General features: G+C 36.4%; 4 protein-coding genes across 8 annotated transcripts in view; 2 read left to right on the plus strand and 2 right to left on the minus strand.

The window, feature by feature from the left end:
* Megf8 (multiple EGF like domains 8) overlaps positions 1 to 9,103 on the plus strand; it is a 24,796-nt gene extending 15,693 nt beyond the window's left edge. Inside the window, exons 14-22 of the mRNA XM_085185282.1 lie at positions 52 to 486; positions 1,068 to 1,232; positions 1,309 to 1,904; positions 2,359 to 2,616; positions 2,848 to 3,137; positions 3,262 to 3,509; positions 3,756 to 4,414; positions 4,884 to 5,044; positions 5,450 to 9,103. Of these exons, the coding sequence (XP_085041408.1) occupies positions 52 to 486; positions 1,068 to 1,232; positions 1,309 to 1,904; positions 2,359 to 2,616; positions 2,848 to 3,137; positions 3,262 to 3,509; positions 3,756 to 4,414; positions 4,884 to 5,044; positions 5,450 to 5,588 (2,951 nt within the window). The 3' untranslated portion in view covers positions 5,589 to 9,103. The remainder of the gene's footprint in view (positions 1 to 51; positions 487 to 1,067; positions 1,233 to 1,308; positions 1,905 to 2,358; positions 2,617 to 2,847; positions 3,138 to 3,261; positions 3,510 to 3,755; positions 4,415 to 4,883; positions 5,045 to 5,449) is intronic.
* On the plus strand, positions 5,797 to 14,173 carry LOC146541412 (peptidyl-prolyl cis-trans isomerase, rhodopsin-specific isozyme-like). 4 transcript variants are annotated; one of them, XM_085185344.1, is made up of 6 exons: positions 5,797 to 6,427; positions 11,991 to 12,195; positions 12,294 to 12,413; positions 12,564 to 12,646; positions 12,760 to 12,899; positions 13,160 to 14,173. In XM_085185344.1, exons 1-6 carry the CDS (start codon positions 6,356 to 6,358, stop codon positions 13,254 to 13,256), a joined length of 717 nt encoding a protein of 238 aa, XP_085041470.1. In that variant the 5' UTR covers positions 5,797 to 6,355; the 3' UTR covers positions 13,257 to 14,173. The 4 variants fall into 4 exon arrangements, with proteins under 4 accessions (XP_085041470.1, XP_085041449.1, XP_085041439.1 ...); XM_085185323.1 differs by lacking the exon at positions 5,797 to 6,427 and adding an exon at positions 10,800 to 11,178; XM_085185313.1 differs by lacking the exon at positions 5,797 to 6,427 and adding an exon at positions 11,713 to 11,858.
* LOC146541413 (enhancer of yellow 2 transcription factor-like) lies at positions 9,094 to 10,291 on the minus strand. The gene is made up of 2 exons (XM_085185366.1): positions 10,160 to 10,291; positions 9,094 to 9,405 (listed from the first exon to the last, which is right to left on the minus strand). The coding sequence occupies exons 1-2, from the start codon at positions 10,216 to 10,218 to the stop codon at positions 9,183 to 9,185; spliced, it is 282 nt and encodes a 93-aa protein (XP_085041492.1). The 5' UTR covers positions 10,219 to 10,291; the 3' UTR covers positions 9,094 to 9,182.
* Positions 13,682 to 23,747, minus strand: part of LOC146541414 (thioester-containing protein 1 allele R1-like) — a 16,605-nt gene continuing 6,539 nt past the window's right edge. For both annotated transcript variants that reach the window (XM_085185303.1, XM_085185295.1), the window contains exons 9-26: positions 23,443 to 23,649; positions 22,930 to 23,082; positions 22,339 to 22,512; positions 21,518 to 21,634; positions 21,014 to 21,068; positions 20,606 to 20,756; positions 20,006 to 20,310; positions 19,633 to 19,793; positions 18,770 to 19,012; positions 18,412 to 18,554; positions 17,947 to 18,154; positions 17,354 to 17,531; positions 17,046 to 17,242; positions 16,683 to 16,817; positions 16,235 to 16,407; positions 15,701 to 15,803; positions 15,337 to 15,505; positions 13,682 to 15,115 (exon numbers count right to left, since the gene is read on the minus strand). In XM_085185303.1, coding sequence (XP_085041429.1) covers positions 14,892 to 15,115; positions 15,337 to 15,505; positions 15,701 to 15,803; positions 16,235 to 16,407; positions 16,683 to 16,817; positions 17,046 to 17,242; positions 17,354 to 17,531; positions 17,947 to 18,154; positions 18,412 to 18,554; positions 18,770 to 19,012; positions 19,633 to 19,793; positions 20,006 to 20,310; positions 20,606 to 20,756; positions 21,014 to 21,068; positions 21,518 to 21,634; positions 22,339 to 22,512; positions 22,930 to 23,082; positions 23,443 to 23,649 — 3,096 coding nt within the window. In that variant the 3' untranslated portion in view covers positions 13,682 to 14,891. The remainder of the gene's footprint in view (positions 15,116 to 15,336; positions 15,506 to 15,700; positions 15,804 to 16,234; positions 16,408 to 16,682; positions 16,818 to 17,045; positions 17,243 to 17,353; positions 17,532 to 17,946; positions 18,155 to 18,411; positions 18,555 to 18,769; positions 19,013 to 19,632; positions 19,794 to 20,005; positions 20,311 to 20,605; positions 20,757 to 21,013; positions 21,069 to 21,517; positions 21,635 to 22,338; positions 22,513 to 22,929; positions 23,083 to 23,442; positions 23,650 to 23,747) is intronic.

Below are 23,747 nucleotides of genomic sequence, written 5' to 3' on the forward strand. Positions count from 1 at the left end.
AATTTTGCTTTTTATTAATAAGTATCAGTGGTCAGTTAAATTTCTTTTTAGGTTCCAGTGTATTAGACCACCCTCCCCCAAGAACGATAGCCCACGCAATGGCCATAGACATGGAATCCGAGAATGACTGGAATATTTTTATAGTAGGGGGCTGGACCGGAAGTGCGAATTGTCAAGTTACACGCATTACTCTGCCAGATGATCTGTGTTCTCTTTGGAGTTCTAGCAAAATTGAATGTCGAAGCCACATGGGTTGCAGCTTTTGCAGCACTGGTGACTATACAAAGTGTTATTCTGTGGATAAACCTGGATGTGAGGGTAGTGACAGAATTTCAACGAACGCTGGCGCGGCCTGTGACGCTGACCTAATATCTAGACGGCCTTGTGAAAATTTTACAACATGTACTTCGTGCCTGGCTGCTTGGCCTCTGTATCCTGAAGAGAAACCAGCCTGTAGATGGTGTGAAACTTGTGCTGCAGGCATTGGTAATATTATTATTTATAAAGATGTAATATAACATTGAATATTACATTTTATGTCTTTTTAGTAATAACACATTTTCATTTATATATTATTATCTATATAAATCAAAATCAAATCAGCTTGACACTGTATTCCGCTCGCAGCAGGGTAAGCAGAGGGAACCTAGTGTTAAGACACTCGGTTAACCACTTTCTGCCGAATTCTGGTGATATTGCGTGTTGAGTGGCAGAACTCAACACCGCGCTTTCGCCTCGACACCAGAGTGAAGAAATGGAAGTATAAACGTAAATAAATATTTCACTTCCTCGAGTGGGAGTCGAACCCACAACCGTTACGTTACAGTCACACCCTTGTGCCTCTGTGGCACGACGGCCATCAATATTATGAAGATTAGGATTTATTTTATCTATATATTTATGAATAATTATTTATATTAGACGAAAGTTGCTTTACAGATCTAAAATGCCAAGAACTTTTAGACTTGGAACGTAACTTTCTTTCACAAATATAGGTTGAAATGAGTTCTTTTGTCGACAACATTCTGGACTTTATTATGTCTACTAGAAAACATTTGACACTTCAGGTGAATGTGTGCCAACCGACGAATCTTGTACGAGCATTAAGTGTAACGGTGGCACTACATACATAAGCGACTCAGCACAATGTCCAGAGCTACGATGTGTGGCACCCGACTGCGATAAATGTCTCGCTAATCAATGTTCTTGGACAAGACTTGCTGACCGAGGAGGTATTATATATTTTTCAAAATTTATTGTCAAAATTTTTTGTTATAAAAAAAAATTAAAATATGTTTTTTTTTTCAGCACAAATAACAAGAGTAGCAGATGATCCTTCTGAGCTTTATAATTGGATGTGCGTGACAATAGAAGAACTTCCTCATTTGTGGTCAACGTCGCTTAAGCCGGCTTACTTATATTTTGGTTTGACAAAAGACTGTCCTAGTCGGTGTCATACCTATGATGATTGTCAATCATGCTTGACGTCAGAGGGTGCAGAGGGAGGGTTTTCGGAATGTCACTGGGCAAGCTACCTCGGGACTTGTATATCTCCCGCCTACCAGCCTGTGTACTGTGCGGGTGGTGTGTGCGGGCTGGTTCTCACTAAGGCCGATAAAAACAAGTGCCCAGCGCCGTGTAATACCTTTGAACAGTGTACTGAATGTCTTCACCATTCCCATTGCGGCTGGTGTGCCCTCGAGGGTGAGAACGGTGATGGTGTTTGTACAGAAGGCTCTATCGACTCCCCTCTAGAATATTCCACCCGAACTACTTGTGCAGCTGTTTATTCCAATGTGCATCAAAGTAATAACACGAACGATACATTTTCATGGCACTACACACGATGTCCACCAGAAAATGAATGTGAAAATAATCACCACCAATGTAAAGCTGATTCTGAGGTGATTTCCGTTTTATATTGAAATTTATTAATATACAATGTAAAATAAATTTCCTGATTTAGTATTTTGTTTGAAAGTAGTGATTATATTTATTTAACAGTTTTACAGTAAAGAACGCTTGTGCGGTGGAGGGTGTTAATAGCTCTGGCATAGTTTTACATTAATGTGGTAATTATATAGGTGAATATAATGGTTGTGGATTGCATGCCCACTAAGGTGAACTAATTACTTCCATTTCCCCGCTCTGGGAACAAGACGAAATATTAAGTTAAATTTTCTCGACAATACGCTATGTCTCGATAATTGGGTGGTGCATGAGAAACGGAGTGCTAAAGAACCTGATGAACTTAATACTAGGATAATATTTCCCACAATACAGGGCCGTTTACTCTGATTTATGCGGGAAAATGCGTGTAGTTAAAAAAACAATATGTTTAAATGACGTGATCGCCAGGTGTGCCGCGATCTTCCGGAGGGCTACTCGTGTGAGTGCGGCGCAGGCCACAAGCGCGTGGGAGGCGCGGGCGGCGCGTGCGCGGCTGTGTGTTCGCAGGGTTGCGTGCGCGGCGCTTGTGTGCAGCCCGACCGCTGCCGCTGCGACTTTGGCTACGTCGGCGCCAACTGCACCATACAGTGCCAGTGTAACGGGCACTCGCACTGCGAGGGGCCCGACAAGCTCGACGTCTGCACCGAGTGCCACAACAACACCATGGTGGGTACTTGACATATTAACTCGTCGAATCTATGTTCATTCTAATGCTATTTTTTTGTTACTTTTTCTACTTTATACATAAGACATATTCGTTAGTAAAATACATATTTTAATAATTTGCTGATTTATCTAATGTATTTTTCTTTGTATATCTTCTAATTCTTACATTAATAGTGATTGTTGACCATGATTAAAATTCGTTAGAAAATAAATATAAATTTTCTGTTACAGGGTAGTCAATGTGAAAAATGTAAACCTAACTTCGTAGGCGACCCGACTGATAACGGCCAATGTATCCCCTGTTCGGTGTACTGTCACGGCCATACCTCGGTGTGCACAAACGATGTGGATGTTTCTCTTATTCGCGACATTAGTACCACTGACCTCGAAGAGTATTACCGAGATGGTGCGGCCAAAGCCAGATGTGTGAGATGTGCTAATAATACTGACGGGCCACGTTGTGAACGGTGCATAGAGGGGTACTTTAGAGGTTCGGAGGACTTCCGCGACCCGTGCCGACCGTAAGAGTCTTTCTCGTATTTATAAATGCAAAAAAATTTAAAATTTTCAATAAAAAATGTTTATCACCATACTTTTTAATAATTATTGTTACAATAAATATTAAATCAGTCATTCTCCCTACAGATGTGAATGCCACGGCCACGGCGATACTTGCGATCCGGTGACAGGCGAGAAGTGCAACTGCGGGAACAACACCGAGTCGGACGCCTCTTGCCAGACCGCCTCCTCGGCGAAGAACACCGCGCAGGAGTGCTGGCGTTACCAGTGCGTTAAATGCCGCGACTTGTATATGGGCGACCCGCGTAATGGACACCAGTGCTACAAGACCATCAATATTGAAAACAAACTGTGCTTCGATGGCAAGTCTATTGGTTAGTATTGGCTTAACACATTTTCTGTAATTTGGTTTGCTATGAAAGCGTCTTCTGAATTATTATAAACTATTACATTTACAGTTAGGCGCTGTCAGCTGCGCCACTATAGCCTCTTTTTAAATTCTATAAATGTATTACAACTGTGTAAATTCTAATCTTACATATATTTTACTGCACGGTATAATTTTAATTATAATAAAATATTTGTTTTAACAATCAAATGTATATATTTTTTGGTTTTAGACGAATGCAAGATCAAGCCTCGACCATTGTACCCAGGACAGACAGTATTTGTCGCCGTTAACCCGCGGTATATGAACGTTGATATCCGAGTCATAGTGGACGTGACACAAGGCGCAGTGGACCTATACATGAGTCCAAACGACAGCTCCTTCGTAGTCTCCGTAAATTCAAGTACAGGGGCCCACGCTGTAGAACTAGATCCAACGTATTACAAACATGAATCATATCGAAAAATGCCGTCCTTCGACGACCACGTGCCAGAAAAACCAGAGAAAATAACCTGGTACTACGACAAGATTGAATACGCGCTCGCCGATTTCACTGCTAAGGATTTGGCGACCTATGTCACAGTCGATAAGAGGAATGTCCTCTTACGTGTGAAAAATCTTCGCAACCGACTTGTAATGACTTTGCCACAAAACGTACACGACTTGACTCACACCAAGTTCTTTATAATAATACGTGCGAGACACATGGACGACGGACTGGCAAGCTTTGGCATCACATTCTTCCGTCAAGATCAACTCCATATAGATTTATTTGTGTTCTTTTCGGTGTTTTTCTCGTGCTTTTTCCTGTTTTTGGCGGCGTGCGTTGTGGCGTGGAAGGCGAAACAAGCGGCTGATGTACGCAGAGCGCGGAGGAGACATGTTGTGGAGGTAAGAACTGATGCATATTTTTGATACTGTATCATTGTATTATTAATTTTACTGATTATCAACAGTCAATAGAACAGGATCGCACAGTTAAAATGTAGAAATCTAGCTTAGGAAAAAAATAGTTTTAAGTTGAAGTTGAGACTGTACAATTGATTGATTATACATCAGGCGATGAATTCTTATTTATATATATAGCTTTAGCAGCTATAACTTTTATGTCAAAATATAATGATCATCATAATTCATGCCATATTTACTAAAATAAAATGTACATACCTATGTACTATAATTTAAATGAAAATAGTGTTTTTACTAGTAAGAACTTGGTCACATCCACCAGTATTTAGAAATAGTAAATTAAAACAGGTGTTCAGAAATTAAGTTTGCCACGAAATTTAAGACAGTACATTAATTACACAATGTGACATTTTATGTTTATGGAGCGTGAAGTAATGTGTATGTTTGTCAGATGCTGCACATGGCGAAGCGTCCTTTCGCAGCGGTGCGCGTGGTCCTGGGTGCGGGAGGCGCGGGGGGCGCATGGGCACGCAAGCGCCGCGCCGAGTTGCGTCCCGTCGCCATCGAGCCTACCGCCGACGGCCGCGCCGCCGTCACCTCGCTGCTCGTCAGGTACGCGCCGTCCGCACCAGCTTATCCACATCGAGTGGGATTATATTTAAGTTATTTTCATTTTGGCAAAAGCGCGGCGTTGTGTTCCGCTACTCAACACGCATTGGGTCCAGAATACGGCGGAGAGTGGTCAACGGCGTGTCTTAACACTAGGTTCCATCTGCCTACCCTGCTGTCTGCGAGATACAGCGTGAGGGTGATTTTTTAATTTGATTTTTTTAATTTTCATTTTCGTCGCCAATTTTGCCAAATCGTCGTGATGATGCAATGCAATGATACGTGATATCTTTAAAATTGTGTGACTACACACATAGTATTCTCTCTGTCCACCAGGAGGCAGAAAGGGTTACATAAAATAGTAACAAAATTTCATCAATTTTAATATAGGAACATCTCCCTCCACAGACTTCCAGGCGGGGCCCGCGCCCCTGTGCGCATGGCGCTGGCGTCGGCGCTGGTGCTGGTGTCGCGGGCGCCCCCACCTCGAGCACGCGCACGCCCCCGCCCACACGCGCGCCCTCGCCCTCGCCGCGCGCTCTCCTAGCCCGCGAGCGCGCGCGTGCCACCCTGCCACTACACGCACGCGCACCACACGCCCTACCACTACACGCACACGCACTACGACTACCGCTGATCAGTCACCATACACTGCTTAGGGGTCATCAGTAGATTACGTCACACAAATTTCATGGTTGTCCCCACCCCGTGCTTGTCACGGCTGGTTACATTTGTGAGTATTAAGAGAGACGTAGTGTTATATCGTATGCTCTCAAATGGTTAATTTAAACGAACCGTCGAATATTTATGAAAGCGTGATGTCACACAATGTCACATTTGTCACGCAATGTCACACTTTATCGACAACCTCCCGCCTCTTAACATGTGACGTAATTAATGGGTGACCCCCTTACCGAACGCAACAAAAAACTTGCAAACATTACCGCTATACACGCAGCTATGAACAATGAATACAGTATCAAAACGAAATATTGCTGTATGAATGAAATGCCATATTCACGACTAGTACAAGTATATTTGATTTCCAGTTTTATCTATTATTTTTTTTACTAATCAGTATAAACCACATAGACGATTATGGTCCTCATTAAAACAAAATTCTCATAATATTTGTAATCATTTTTTTTACTATTAATGTAAAATATTTGTAACAGATTGGAATAGGTGTACTCGAAGGCTTTAAGGCAGGCAGCTCACGAGACCTGAGGGGTGAAGGGAGTTAAATGTTAAGATGTATATTTATTAGTTAATAAGGAAATATATATGTATATTTAGATAAACTAATAGTTCTGAATGTGGATCTGTAGCATAATGCATATAAGCATTTTTTTATTATTATTTTTTATGTTACATAACACAATGTATGTTGAGTATGTCAGTCCGAAGAGTAATTGTAAAGAAAAAACTATGTTTAATAGTTATTTTATGAGGTGGTAAGATTTATTATTGTAGATAATGTTTCGTTATCGTTACGCATCGCTTTTTATTTTATTGTGAAAATTTTTTATTTGTATTATAAAATATTATGTAGGTAAGTGTGTTACAGTGGTTATATTTATGTTCAAAGAACTATTTTTAAAATAATGTTTTTAACTATGCCATATCGATTCGATGAGCCAAAGGTATCAAAATTAGCGTGAATTGAGCGCGGGTTGTGAGTAGCCAATAGTCGCTGAAACTGTTGTGTTGTTTATTTCGAAATTTTATTATGCCATGTTAAAATATATACATAGTTATGCTATAGCTTGTTGTTTCTCAGTGAACTGAGCTACTGACTGTCCCTACGAATTATTTATATAGCACTATTTTATTGCGGCTAGCTAAATTGAACTTTGTTTTTTTTTATAGTGTTGAGCACATAACAATATAAAAGTTCTGCTAAATATTGAATCTCAATATATTTATATTTAATGTAGCTTCTGACATAATATTCATTATATTAAGTAGATTATGAAACTTATATTGATATTATTAAATTTGTAAATTATTTATGTAGAAATCACTGCTTGGAACTATGAAAATTGTGTTCTTGGAAACGTTTGCACACTCATTGATGATGATCCTGCTTAAAATTGTAGTAATATACAAATTTGGCATTTTTAATATTTACATAATAAAACTTAATACATCCATCTGAAGTTATCTGTGATTAACAAAAATAATTAGATTCATGGTCCTTCATGGTATATTTACTTATATAAGAAATCTATATTGTTCTAGTAAATTTATAATTTACTGCGCTAATTGTTAACTTTATCTTTCGTATATTATTTATTTACTAAACATGCTCAAGAATCATGGGTTGCCCTTTTATTCGTGTTTTAAATAAATCATTGGAGATGTAGTGTAAATAGAAAAATATATATTATCTTCGTCTTATATTTACATATTTAGATAAAATATATCTTAAATGAAGTTGTCTCAACTAGTTGGCGTTATTTGTAATGAATGTTTAAACTCGACATAGATATTCAATTGCTCATCAGTAATCAGCAGTATTCTGTCACTGAATATTATAGTAGGCGGTTTGTATGTAGATGATGTTGTAGTATAACTTTAAGAAAAAATTTTACTATTAGATGTAATTATATAAGAGAGTACTGATATTGTTATAAATACTTTATAGAAAATGTGATTAATAATTGTACCCCCCACGGTATATATTCGAGTCCATTAAAACATTCCAATTGTAAATCTTTGTATATATTTGTGAAATAAACAAAACTGTACCGCTATTTGTAATGTTCGATTGGTGTCATAATGGTATATTATGGTTTATGGTATATTATATTTTCTAATTTAGGAAATCATTAAAAAAATACAAAAGTATCTTTTATATCTACAAGATACATATGAATTATTGCACACTAAATAACTGTTAACACAATGTTTTTTTATAATATTAGATGTAAGGAAAAGTACAATACACCTACATTCTACAGTATTTCAATAATGATCACCTTAAAGAGAATAAGAAATCTTTCTTCTGTCACATATAACTCAAAAACTTGATATGTAATTGTCAAGAAATGTATCTGAATACTATTTTCTTTATATTATCGTGCGATATATATCTGTGTAAATGAATGTGTGTATTTCAAAAGCGGAACAACAGAAGATACTGGTATTTATCATGTGTAAGAGCTTTAAAAAAATATTACTGTAGGTAACATTGATTGCTCATAATTTCATTTAAATTGTATACACTATTGCATTTAAATAATCTGATCATATAATTGGTGTATTTTATATTAAAATAAATTAATTTGCATCTTGTTTTCTCTTCTGGTTGTCTAGGACAAAGTTGAATTGTATAAATGTAAGAAAAATATATTATCTATAATACTGCAATGATCACTGTTTACTGATATGTTTATAATATAAACTACACTATTGTAAATGGAAAATTTACTATTTACTAAATTATGTTCTTTATAAATAGCCCCCTTAGAAAATAAAATAGTTTTAAATATTCGTAATGAATAAATACTATAGTATAGAAGAGTGTATTAGGTAAAAAACTTCTTACTGTAAAAACGAATATAGTAGCCAAATTTTTATTTGATATACTTAAAAAAATAATAAATGTCCTTATTGCTCAATTAATGTGTGGTGTTACACTTTGAACACTTTTATTGTTGTCTGAATTCTTGTAAAAACCTTTCAGGGGCATATAATATCCTTAATTCAAGGTGCCATGTTAATTTCAAGTCAATAACTATAATATAGGCATAATGTGTTGCAGTACCTTTCATTTTTAATCTTACACCAATTTAAAAATTATAAAAACATACAATTATTATGTAATACTAATTATATTACCATAGAGACCTGGGTTAACATCAGTTTATTAATATTATAAATTATTTTGAATATAAATACCATAACATTAAAACATGACAATGCTCAGACAAAAAAATAGTGTTGGCAATCAGATAAATAGGATCTAAAAGCAGTATTATTAATGTATATCTAAGCAATATGTATTTTTGTTTAATGTAACTGTGAATGTTTATAAATAAAATCTACTGTTGGTTATAATTTACTTTATTTCTTACATAATATTTTAGTGTAGCATTTAGGAATAATAACAAATTCAATACACTTTGGTGAGTTGATTCTACTGATCTTTCTGTGTTAACAGGTGTGTTTTTAATTTCTGAAGTAATTCCTTTTTCACAGAATCGGGCACAAGTGCTCGTGCTCTTGGAGTGACTGTTGTCAATAATGCATCAAATGGTATATTATTGCCTTCACTTTCCTTAACAACTTCTCTGCACAACATTCTGACTTGATCTCTCCAGCCGCATTCAATTAGACGTTTCCTCAATAGTTCCTTAAATCTGGAATAAAATGAAACAAATGTTATTATAATGTGAGAGGCAATTTGTGGTGCAGGGGCATAAGCTTGTGCCCGTAAACAAGACAGGTTGTGGGTTCAGTTTTCACTAAAGATAATGAAATATTTTAATTTCATTACTCTGGTAATAGCACAAAGGGCAGCATTTAGGCGAGAGGATGGAAGTGTCTTAATATTAGATTAGGGTAGGCAGCTATTGCAGCTATACACAGCTTCTATTGTATAGGATACAGTGTGAAACTAAAACAAATATAACAATATTTTATAACTATCTACAAAAATAAAATGATTTGAATTTAGATTTAATTATCTCAATCACTATCACTAGGCACCATCTGACTACAAATGCAATCAAAAAATTGCATTTTATAGCATAATGATAGCCTTCCTTTATAATATATTTTTGTCAATAAAGATCATAATTTTTAATGCATTAACAACTTCGTGAATGTACCCATTTCTCTTGATTGGATTTGTTATATTTTGTTTCTTCAATAGACATTCCAACTAAATTCACCTATCTTTAATTTCTTTATATCAAGTCATCAAGACCACTCTGCTTATATTCTCAAAATGTTATATTAAATAATAAATGAATAGTGCGTGTAGACGCACTGTTTAACTTAAGAAATATATACACTGCTTCGCAAATGAACAAACTCATAAAAGTTTACAGGCCGAATATATAATATAATAAAATTGTTATAGTAAATTATTCTGTTTCGAGTTAAACGTACCTTTCCCGGTCTCCACTGAGGATAAGTCTCTGATGAGCTATAGTATTATTGACTGTCATGTTATTTATTTATATATTTGTTTGTTTTAGACATTAATAAATGGTCTACTATTACTGGAGTTCATTATTTAGACAATTATCACTTTATTTATATTGACGAAGGTATAATATATCAAACAAAATTAACAGAGCTTGACAAATGTCAATTGTGAATTGCCATAATTGTTGACGTTTGACAATAATTTGGCTTTTTGGCTATTAAATTTTCCATTCTTACCTTTTGAATATAAAAAAAATCTATAACTGTCATAATTGTAAAAAAGTGCATAAAATAAAAAAACTTAATTTAGATTTATACATTTGTAAGGGCTTCTTTGTCAATGAAATTTCTTTACAAAGCTTATCTGAATAAGAATTTGATGACTAGAAATAGAATCCCATATCGTATATTTATGTCGTTGTAATTTTCAATTTATTTAAATGAAACTATTTTAACCGAAATAATCGCGTTATTTAGCATAATACATATTTTTGGAAACCCGACGTTTCTAACACTTTGCAGTAGTCCGTGGTTACAGGTAGACTGGGTGGCATTCGTCTGTTAGTTGACATAATTATTATATCAAACTACCGTCGAAAATTGGAATCGAAACGAAATCAAAGATCTTACTTAGTAAAATGTCATTTTCAATTAACTCCTTCTTTGTATCAAAGAAAATGATGATAATTCAATTATATAAATTAAGTATATTGAATTTTAGAATTATTGTACGTAGGTACACACTAAACTATTAAAATAAGTGAACGTTTTTTCATCTATTACTAATGTAAAAATGTTCGCGTACAAGTGTAAATGTGGGTAGCTTTAGGTGAAAAAGACAATAAAAGCAGTGGAATTGTGTCAAACGGACACAGTTGCTTACAGGCGGAAGTCCTGATTGGAAAGTATCTAGTGTTCTTGAGTGATACATGTCACTTATTGTAATTACGTGGAACCTCTGTCCGAGTAACATAAAGACGGTATGTGTATTATCGTGTTTATTTCAAAAACGTTAACCGCTTTCATTAACTAACAAAAAATATGACTTGGTTGGTAAGGTTTGGTTGTATTTCAATGTTATGTTTCTTCAAGCAATTATACTAATGTAAAACATCTTAAAGCTAAAATCAAATTACTAAGTTATTAATTTGAGAACCGTGAAGGCTCTCTTTGTGCGTAATATTTTTTATTGGTATGGAGCTAATTGCTGTGACTGCTGTGGCTATATAGTGGACCTTAGCGGTTCATGTTTAATGTCTTTGCTTTTTGCATCCTTATTTCATCGTACTCTTCTACTCAACTACGAAAAATAACATTTTTAGTACATGCTAACGCTAATTTGGTACTTTTATATTTTAAGTCTATAGTTAAAATGTTATTTCTTTGTTATAAAATCTACTTATTTTATTAATTTTCCTGCTATTGGGATGTCTAACCAAACTATAGCATGTCCATCCAAGTAGATAGAAAACATTTCTATGTCTTCCCAACAATTTTTTATCCAATTAGTTAGTAGCCGCAAGCTTTGCTTTCATTCAACGTATATGTGTTTAAAATTAACGTTGTGTCTATCGCATTTAAACTTGTTAAGCATACAAATTTCAACATGAACTTTATGTTAGTGTGTACTATATTATCACATTTAGTTGCCGCAAATAATGTAAGTAAATTAACTCAAACATTACAACAAAATTACTTGAGCACAATCTTAAATTATAAATGTTGCAATCATTTTAGTAATAATTAAAAAAATCATAATTTTATTAATATAGATAACCGTTGCCTCTTTTAGGCTCGTCAATTTAGAGTTACAGATCAAGTTTATTTAGACATAATTAAAGAAGATAAGCCTATAGGTCGTATAGTTATCGGACTTTTTGGTGATTTGGCGCCGAAGGCTGCGAAAAATTTTAAAATATTGGCAACCAAAGGAATTAAGGGCAAATCTTACAAAGGCACCAGTTTTATTCGTGTAATTAAGAGATTTATGGTACAGGGTGAGTTAATATAAAAAATGCGCACAGTACAAAAGATGTACATTGTAATTTGATTATAAAATATAATAGTAATAAATAAAAAAAAAAATTATTAATAGGAGGAGACGTAGTGACTAATGATGGTAGAGGTTCCATCAGCATATACGGTAGAACCTTTGAAGATGAAAATTTAGATACAGAGCACAGTGCAGCTGGATTCGTATCAATGGCCAATAACGGTACGTAGAGGCTGAAATGATGCCAGAAAAAGACAAATAGATTGAATTGAATTAGAGATTTATCGCTAAATACTCATATCTACCTGAAAGGTATGATGTAATATGTTCATAGAAGAAAGTTAATAAGTTTATAGTTCCATTTTGTTTTAGGAAAGGATACGAATGGTTGCCAGTTTCTTATCACAACAAAGCCAACGCCATGGTTGGATAACTTACATTCTGTAGTAGGGAAGGTAGGTTCCAAGGTGACCTAAGTGTGTTACGATTTATGTTTTTTAGTTAAGTACGTGACTTTTTTCTTTTAAAAAATTTATTTGACCTTTTCATTTTGAACTTTTCTTACCAGGTAGTGGATGGACAAAAAGTAGTGCATATGATAGAACAAACGCCGACAGATATGGAGGACAGACCGGAAGTACCTATTTTTATTGCTGATTGTGGCCTGTTGCCGACGGAGCCTTATTACATATCCGATGATCCATACGAGTAAGAAAATAGTTTTCTATTAACTTTATTCTAATCTATTCTATAGGATGAGTTAGGTTAACGGAATGTCGTAACAGAGGATAACCTAGTGTTAAGACACCCTGTTTCCCATTTCTTATTAGTAAGTACTTATTTGTATAATACTTGAAACACTTACTCATATGACTCGTTGTTAATGCCAACGAGCCACTGTGGTCAAACATTAAGCAAAATATCACATTTTGAGTATTATTGTTACACACATTTTCTTTTTTTCACAGTTTATGGGGTTGGATAAAGGCTTCGGCAGTACCGCTTACCATGTCATTTTCTATTTTAGGTTTCTTTCACTGGATGATAAAAAAGATGGAAATTTAAATTAATAAAAAAATAAAAAATAGTACCTAAACATCAATTGAATACTTTTATGTATTGAATTGAATTATCATCACTGAATAATTATTATTTTGAATAATACGAAGGAGTTGTTTGAAAATTATATTTCAAATTTCTTCGATAAAATTAACATTTATTTGCACTCGTTCATACAAACTATTATTCTACTCTTAATATAAATAACTAGTGCTACTGATCGTTTATAATTAGTTATAGTTTAAAATACATAATGGAATAAATTTGGCGAGAAATTGATTGCATTAATTTCAAATGATTTTAGAAATGTAGTTATTAAATCAATATAGTTTTTTTGGAGTCAAAACTAAAAGTAAAACATTTTATTAAATAACGAGAAGTAACTAGGAATTGTGTCATATTGGATTTTAAAATAATAAAAACAAATTAAATAGTTTTGTAAGTTCATTTATTTCTTAGAAAATATATTTCCTGTTATTTTAGCAATTGTGCCTTCATCACAACCACAATCAAATTAATATGTATACTATATTAATATTACATACATTATGTACAGAATTGTAACTTACATAAAATTACAATTAACCATCATTGCAATATAATATTTATTTATTTTTGTTTCTTTTTGCCTTGATGCTATGAATCACGTTAACGATTAGTAAATTATGTATATTTTTTTAAGAAAACACGAACGACTTAGTAACTAGGTTGTAATTATACATAGATATAAGGTTTTTCTTTGTTATAGGTTATAACTTATAACATACAATAATTAAGTGAAAAATTTATGTTACAATAAATAATGTTCAGTTGTAAGAAAAATTTTGCAATTGTACTTATACTATTAAATTATAAATATTTTATATTAGCGTGTTAGTATTTTGTAAAATCATAAATGCCTATTTATTTTTTGTTAATGATAACATTTTCTTTTTATTTAAAAAAAAATACCCTTTACGCTGTATCCCGCACGCAGCAGGGTAGGCAGAGGGGACCCAGTGATAAGATATTTCGTTTTCCACTTTCCACCGATATTTTTGAGGCATTGTGTGTTGAGTGGCGAAACTCAACGCCGCACCTTTGCCTTGGTGCAAGAAATGAAAATATAGATAAAATAATCATTTATTCCCCCCTACTTCTTCTTTATTTTTTTTATACAGAATAAATATATTGTAATAAATATAAATTAAAGGTACATATCTTAAAAACACTGAGCCTTTTAAACCCATATGCAATGTTTGGGAGAACCTTACTAAGAGGTATGACTACAAATTAATAATTATTATTTAAATATGATGTATAATAATCTAAAAATATAAACTATTGATATCACAGAATGTGAGAAAAAATTAAAGATCGATTAAAGGACAATAATTAAATTATAATATGTTAATATGTCAATGACACATTACAAAAACAAAATACAAATCAAATTAGCAACATTTTTAATTGAATGTAGGTAGAGTGTCAAATTAATTATCTTACCAAAAGTTAAATAAAAAAAAATTCTTCGACTTTGCTTGTAAAAGATTATTAGGTATGTGTAATTCTTTTTGTCTGCTTAAATTTGATTTGACTATAAGACAATTTCAAGGATTCAAAGTTGGCTATCGTGTTGTCCATAATATTAAAGTTAAAAAGCTACAATAGCCGGCCCAACAGCATCAAGGCACACAGTACCGTCGTAGCGGCAGGAGCGCCGTGGGGCGCGGCGGCTGGCGAGGGCGCGGGGGAGGCGGGGCGCGCGGGGTCGCCGGAGCGTTGTCCCGCTGCGGCGCCGCACGCGCGCTCGCACGAAGCCCACGCGCGGCACACGTCGCACGCGCTGGCACTCACCGCCTGGTAGAACACGCGCGCTCTGTGACCTGCAGGAGATAAAATTAGTGAGAGCGTAGGGTGTAGTGCACATGAAAAAAATAATATACTTTTCACATTTTAACAAATAATGAACAACGTAATATCTACAGTAGGTACTTCAATTAAATAATTACAATAATAAACTTTAAGTAACTTCGCAATAAAAGATGAACTGAGTTGAAAATATTTAAAGAAGAGAAAATAATATAGAATGGATAAGTGAACTCACTCGAATCATACAGGTCTTGCAGCGTGACCCAGGCGGCGCGCTGGCGGGCGACGGGGAGAGCGCGCGGCGCCGCCAGCGTGGCGCAGCGCTCCGCCGTGCCCGCGCGCAGCCACGCCGCCACCCGCGCGCCGCCCTGCAGCACGCGCGCGCCCACCACGTGACGCGCCGCCTGACGACATACATTGTTTATTACGCTCCTGCATACAGCAGAGTAGGCAGAAAAACTAACACTATTTTTTAAAAAAAATTGTGTGTTGAGTGGTGGATCTCAACGACACGCTTTGAAATGGTAAAGCTGCTACAAATAGCTGGAAATTGGTAAACTAAAAATTAATATAGATAAATCAAGAGAATGTTCTGTTACCGTCAGTTCAGTGATAGTGTTGATATCTGCTAAATATCCTGAAGGCAGTTGTACCGTAAGAAGCGCCAATCCACTCTCCTTTTCACTTGCAACAGGTACATATCTGAAAAAAGGTTGAAATTTCTAATTAATGATAACTAATTAACGATAAAATAAAATTCTAATTAATGATAAAAAAATCTAATTAATGATTATTAATATAACAAAATTCTGCAGTAAATTAATAATTATCTATATAGTTCAAGCGGATGAAGCCAGTCGATAATAATGTACATTTTTAAATTGTATTGCGCTGAGCACTATAGCGCCCCCGTCTGACACCAAAAGGTTGTGGGTTCGATCTCTAGGCAAACCTCGATAATTCAAAAATTATTTCCATTTCCAGCAAGGCAAAACGTGGCCGTTACTTCTACCACTCAACACGTTATATCTCAAAAATTAAACAGAAAGAAAGGAACGGAGTATCTTAACAATTGGTTTCGTCTGTTTAAACTGCTACTTTTTTCTAAATAAAACAGACTATCGTATACGTACCCCACACAGATGGACAGCTGCAGGCGGTGTCCGGTGGACACGTAGTCGACGCGCGGGTCCAGCGTGTAGCGGGGCCACGCCGCCGTCACGTTGGAGGCGCCGCGCGCCGCCAGCCCCACCGCGCCCACTCCGCGCCCTTCTGTCGTCGCGCTCGCGTTGCGGACATCGCGCACCTGTCAACCATTATTTTCGAATCTTTGTAGGATTTCAAGATTTGAGTTACTCTAACTCTTAGGGGGGGGACTAACTAAGTCTTAATGTCTTAGATCCCCATAGCTGTGTTCCATAAGATCAAATGGGCTTTATGACGCATTAATAAACTGATGGTTTATAGGAAGACGAGATCTGCTTCTTTCCTTTAAGCTTTGATATGATTAGCCCACGTTAATCTAAATGAAGCCCAAATATAGCTAATACAAAATATAAGTAAAAAATCATCATAAATTACCAATTGTGTCTGTATGATGAGTGCGTTGTCGCTATCGATGTTGAAGTTGCGTGGCTCGCCGTTGCCGGCGCGCACTGCCAGGCGCAACTTGGTCGGTGTTTTAATAGCTATGGCGAATTGAGATAACGCGTCCAGCTGTAATAAAATGTATACATAGCACATGTCAAAAATAAATTTTCTTAAGATCTTTACTCGGATGAATGATTATATTTAAATTATTTCTTCGCTAGACAAAGCGAGGCGATAAGACACTAGTTGACAATGTCAATAACTCTTAAGTAGATTACTAGGTTTTCTGCGACAGCTGCTTTTTTATTTAGTTTTCTAGCCAATTATATTTTCAATCATTAAGGTCCAACTCACCACTTCAGGGTCCTGGTCGTTAGGTCCCAATGCCTGCATGAGGTACTGCGCGACGGGCACCGCCTCGTCTATGGAGCTGGCGGCGAGCATCGCGCGCATGGCCCACGCTGCCGTCGAAGCTTCAAGAGTATTGCCTTTCAACCACGGATTACGCCATTCCGATCCAGATATTTTACGCGACCAGAATAATGTTGTTGCTGTAAATTAATATTATCTTTATATTTTTTTGTGTATCGACGTAAACGTCCAAAAGCCTTACTTCAGGACTGCCACGACTCGTGGACTGTACTGCAAACAGTAATAATTACCTGTAGAATTAGCATATTTATCCATGAGTTGTAATGCGTCAGCCGCCTGCGGGTGTCGTGCGGCCGCCAGCGCGCTGCCCGCTAGCGCTAAGGAGAACGCGTCCAGCTCCGCCGACAGCGACTTAGCTAGATAATCCTGGGCTTTGTTTATTGCGTTCTTGTACAGCACGTCGTTGGCCTGGGTATGAAAGCATCTTATAGAATTTCTAGTTTTAGTTTTTTTAATTTTAATTTCTTATGTAGGTAGAAAGTGCGTATAGATATACTTTGTAATAACTCGTCATTTTTTTATAAATTTAAACCAAAACATGTGCTAAAAATGTAAGCATGTGCTGGCTTGACTATAGTGATAAGTATAGATGAACTCTTCTTTATATTCTCTACAAGAATGTGTGAGTTTGAGAATAGCCAGGCTCAGTCTAGTCCTGCAACCCCAACAGATACAGTAAAACCGTTGACTACCGATTTGATTATTATTTAAAAAAATATAATTCCAGAGCTTTGCCTTGTATAGCCTTGTGTGAATATTTTTAAAAACACTTAAAGTACAGTATATAATATACGTTGGTTTATTAATAAATAAAAACAATTACCTTAGTCTCCAATAAAGCGAGTAAAGCATTAGCGGCGAGTGGCACGGGCGCGGCGGCTCGCGGGTTGTTGCGGGCGGCGGGCGGCTCCCAGCTGCCGTCGGTGCGCTGCGCCGCCGCCAGCCAGCGCGCCGCCGCCATGGCCGCCGTGGGCGACACCGCCACGTAGCGCGCCGAGCGCGACAGCCAGCGTGCCGCCGTCGCCGTCGTCCTGAATGCACAAAGGGAAGCTGGTGTCAACACATTCTGTTCCACATGCACCACCAAATGTACGAGACATTGCATGTTGATTATTAGCCGGGCGAGAAAATCAAAATCATTAATTCAAATCTCCCAGTGCAAAACGATTCAAGGTGAGGGAAGACGAGGTGACACAGATGCACTGTCCCTAAAATGTCCACTGTCCTTGAAATGTCCACATAAATACATTTAAATAACCAACTTTTAAGTTCAAATATAATTACTAACCAAACATCCGAAACCGCGTCGTCTCCGATCTCTTGTGCAAAAGACCCGTCCGGGCGGCGGAAGGCCATAAGGCGCTGGTATCCGGTCGAAGTTTGCAATCTCGCATCTTTCACTATAGTCGTTTCGTCGTCTTGTTCGGTTGCCTAAAATATATAAAATAACTTCACTAGGTACCTACTGTTTACCGTCCTATTACCAATGCAAAGAATAAAAAAACATTTGTAACAGTAGTTATCATGACAAGCACATGATGATAATAATGACACAACTTAACCAATGATAACACATAAATAAAAATGTTTATTGAAAATTTTTAAAAATGCTAATCAAAAGAAAAATGAAATTTCTAAAAACGCACCTGTAAGTAATCCAAAACAACACACGCCCTAGCCATCGGTCGTAGGGCGTAAGTAGGGTCAGCTGCCACCACGGGAGGGGCCTTTAAAGCTCTCAGAGCATTGGCCATCAAGTCCCCCGTGGCCTCCAGCGACACGGCGCCGAGGCGCGTGCCGGGCGCCGGCGCCAGAGTCACGTTGCCGCGCGCCACCCCGCGCCGCCCGTCCAGCAGCGCCCACGACCATATATCCTCCGTGTAGCCGTCCTAAATTATGCCAATACATATATTATTATATATAGATTTTTAATACATTTTAAAAATAATTTATAGACTTTGTCATGTAATACTGTAACTTTTTATAATGAACTAAGTAATGGATTAAAAATATATATTAGTAGGTATATATTTTAAGGATTCATAAAACAATTAAAATTATGATTTTATGAATCAGGTTAAGTTATAAAAGATGGTTATTATAATAATTATATCAAAATGATAATTTTGAGCATAATTATAGCCATTGGAAAATACATAACACTTAAAAATAAATTAATAGAGATTTACGTTTTACGTCTTAAATGAATTAAACGTTTTTCGCAACGACCTCAACGATTTAGGAAATTAAAGATCATATGGCGTTGTAAGAAAAACAAACCAACAAACTTATACAGGAAAACTCGTGTTTCTGTCCGTCATCCGTCGCGAGTGAAATATTTTTTATTTCACTCGCCAGTCGACAGGCAATGTCTCAAAACTTAGGTGGTGTGTGGGGAGCGGAGCGTCTTAAACACTAGGTTTCCTTTGCCTACCGTGCTATATGCAGGATACAACCGGAAGCTAACAAAAAAAAATGTACGAACAAAGAATTTCATGTACCTACTCACCTTAACATCAATAGTCCTAAAGAGCGAAGCGGACACGCCATTACCGTTCGCTTCGACGATGACGGGCGCCTCGCCAGCGCGCGCCGCCGTCACCAGGAACGCCGTGCTGGCGGCGCCACGCGCGGGCACTAACACGTCGAGGCGACGGTACAACTCGATTTCTATTGTCATATAATAAATTAGTTATTTATTTAGAACATTACATTAATGCTATTAGGCCTATTGATTTCTACAGCGACACCGTAATATACCATGTAAAAATATTCTTAATGATTAAACTTAAAGAGTAGGTTAAGTTCATTACACGGTCCAATTCGATATTTCCGGTAAATATGTAATGCTATATTTGTAAAGTAAAAACTTAATGACTTACTTTTAGCAGAATCAACACTATTTTCCAAAGGTTCGAATTCGTAGTACTGATCGGAATTGTGGAATGTCACTTTTACCGAAGTGTCCGCGTTGAGGGAACTTTTTAACGTGATTATAATGGCAACGGCTTCTCCCTTTTGCAAAGTTTCAGGAATCTCTGCGGTTATCGATAGTGGAAGAGCTGTTGTAATTTTCTTCGGTTCAGCAAGACCTAGACCGAATGTTGGGTGAACGGCGAAAGCGCCTACCGACCAATCCCCGGGAATTATGGGTGACCAGCGCTCTCGTGTGCCCATGCCGTCATTTCTAAGAAAAAAAATAGTTTATTTAGCTTTATAATTATCAACAAAACACTATAAATAACACTTATAAAAATATATATTATGTGAAAAAAAGGGCTTTGTTACATTTATTCATTTTAACTTAGCGTTAAAATAAAATATATGAAGCAGATATTGACAACCAATCATCTTAACCAGACCGGAACGAGTATTAATACGATATATGCAATGGGTGTTTTTTGTTGACTCTACTAGGAAAGTGAATATGTGATGGAATTATTAATGTTAGATGTTTATATAAGTACTATTAGATAACTTACCCAATAGTAATATTAGTGAACATCCAAGTAGAGTGTGGAGCCTGAGCGCGCGACAGGTAGAAGCGCGGCGCTGGCGGCGGCGGCACGCGGCTGAACGCGTAGGGCCCGGCTTGCGGCGCGCGGGTGCCGGTCTCGAGGGCCTCTGTTGTGGCTAGATGTCATATTCATGTTTATGCATTTATTTGCAAACTATCGCCAAATTATACAAAATCTTTACTTGAATTATAGCCAGCCTATCATGTTATTTGAAAGTATAAGCTATATATACTGTAAAAATTCATCTAAATCTTTTTTATATATTTTTTTAAAATTAAAGAAAAATAGTAATTAAGAAAAGTAATTAAGCTTAATAACTATTCATAATTAATGAGATATCTAGTTCAAGTAAATTATAATTTTTTTTCTTACCTGTATCCTCACTTGATATTATGAGACCATCCGTTAAAACGACTACACCAGCATTCTAAAACAATATACGAAAGTTAATATCATTATTATTTTTATACACAACAATAATATATCTCCGTAAAAATCCCATGGTTAGTCTCTACCAGAATGTTAACAATTAAGACCTTTTAAATTTAGTATATAAATATGAACAGCTCGGTTGTAGAGTCGTGGCCGGCCTGAAGTTAGACTTACTGAACTTTTGGGCTTTGTTACATCAGAGAGAAAATAATCAAAAGTAAGATTTTTCGTTGAGTATCACCATTCAACACGCAATGAATCCAGAATTCGATGGAAAATGAGGAACGGAAGTGTCTTAACCCTAGGTTCTCAGGCTCTAGCTGCCTACCCTTCTATGTGCGGGGTGCTTGGAGCTAAAAAAATAAAATAAAATTTGCGTGGCCATCAACAGATAACGTCAGGGCTACCAATCGTCGGCCGTACTGTTTATAATTTAATACGTACACTAAATACATCTGAAGAGTTCCGACCGCCTAAATCCAATCCCAATGTAGGCAAGTGTTCTTCATTTTTAAACAATGAATGTTTCAACCCGCTGAAACTTTCCACTTCTCGTTCGATCTAGAAATAAATATAATTTATTAAGTTATTAATTTATGTAATAATTGTTTAATTTAATGATATGTAGACATCATCTTCTATAATTAAAAAATAAATAAAATTTATTTGAGTTAAAATTTAAATAGAAAATTTTATTTACATACATTATACGAGTACATATCGTTTTGAATGAATGATACCTATACCTATATATGAAATTTTAGTGTTCTTTAAAATGAAAATCGTGACTACACATTTTACAAGGTAAAGGCCTTTTAATATGGTAAGTGTTATTGTCGATAGATACACTTCTATAGATACGATACTCGTGTAATCGTTAACCTAAGTAATTGTATTAGTAGTAAATTATATTTTTAGTGTATTCAAATTCGAATTGGAGATGGAGAAAAATGTTAATATGCAATTAAGTTATTTCCTATGTATGGTTAGAATATTTTAAACTACTATTCAATATCTTTAGCAACATTGGAATCGACAAAGGAGTGACAATGTCTGTATAAAAATGTATAAAAAACGCTTTAGCTATATTACGTTTTTCATTCACTTAAGTCGTTTCTAACAGCAAATTCTAAATATTATAGACTCCTCTGTCCGAATCAGAAAGCAATTCTAATTGAGATCCGTAGCCGGTATTTAGGGAATCCCCGAATGCTGTATAACTACTGAGTTACGGACCAATATAAATTATCCCTAAGTCACCTCACCGTATGCATATCCAGTCCCTGCCCGAGCCCGTCGGCGGCGGCGAGGCGGTTGGCGACGGCACTGTGGTCGCCGCCGAGCAGCGCGGCCGCGGCGCCGGGCTCGCCCGACACGCGGAACTCCACCAGCCCGTTGGGTCGTAGCAGTGCACCTGATGTTATTGGCGTTACTGTTACCTAAGGAAAATTTATATTTTGGAATAATCTTTAATCTGTACATGTTAATTTCCTTCTTCTGGTAAAAAGACAAACCTTCCCTCTGTTTATTAACCTTTTTCTGTGGGATGCAGCGTGAAGATTAAATGAAATGAAATTAAAATGTACTATTAAAAACAATGAGCAGTAAAAGATTGAAATTTTACTATCTTTGTTAATTTAGAAATTATTACACCTAACTCCCACGCAATCGAAAGCAACCAAAGAAAGCGTTACAAATTACAACTGCGTTTTCATGGTATATTCAAATTGTGTTTCATTCAAAACACGTAAAAAAAAATATAAAATATTTTACAGAAAAGACCAATTTTATTTTTTAATACAATATAAAATAAAGGGAGGAGGAACAGGCAGGACAATATAGGGCACTAGCACCACCTTATGCTGGAGCATGTCGCGCTGCGGCACGTACAGGGCGGCGGACACGACGGCGCCCGACACGCGCGGGTACCAGGCCAGCAGCGTCGCGCCCGGCGCCATGCCCGCCGACACCGCCACCGTCACGTCCACGCTGCGCCGCGCTGGGCTTAACTGTTCACATTCGATTATAGTTAAACGTGTTTGTTAGTTCTGTTAATACAAACGCAACTAACAAACACACTTAAGGGGTGGGGGTTCGATCCAACTCAAGATAATATTTATATAGAAATAATTTCCATAGCTCCAGCTAGCTGAGGCGTTGGGTGTCGAGTACGAGTCGGACTCGCATACCGAGGGTTCCGTACCAATTACAGATATATCAAGGGAACCCTAAAAATAAGTGATTATTTTAATTCTAAATAAATAAGTGATTATTTTAATTCTAATGGCTTTGCTTATTATGAGAAATTGTTAAATACAAAATAGAAAAAAATAGCTTTGCATAATAAAAACTGGAAAAAGAGCACTCACTTCAAAAGTCTTTGCGACAAGTATGTCTCCACGTCCGATGACAACATAATGCACCAGATCCATTGGCTCACTGGCATCGATCCTCGCTCTCATTTCCTCTCCCACAGACGTGTTCCGCGTCAAGAGCTCGATGTTTAAAAACTGTCCACTGTTTTCCAAACTTTTCTGCACGTTTACCACTCGTTCTGATACATCTTTGAATTTAACCTTAATGAAAAATGGTGAAATTAAAGTTAAAAGACCTGTATACATAAATTCTTTCTTTATTCGCTTTTAAATTTAAATATTATTTGTATTTGTTAGCA

This window comes from Heliconius melpomene, chromosome 1 (genome assembly GCF_056956725.1).
Source record: "Heliconius melpomene rosina isolate 202511_hmr_F chromosome 1, ASM5695672v1, whole genome shotgun sequence".
Taxonomy (NCBI): Eukaryota; Metazoa; Arthropoda; class Insecta; order Lepidoptera; family Nymphalidae; genus Heliconius; species Heliconius melpomene.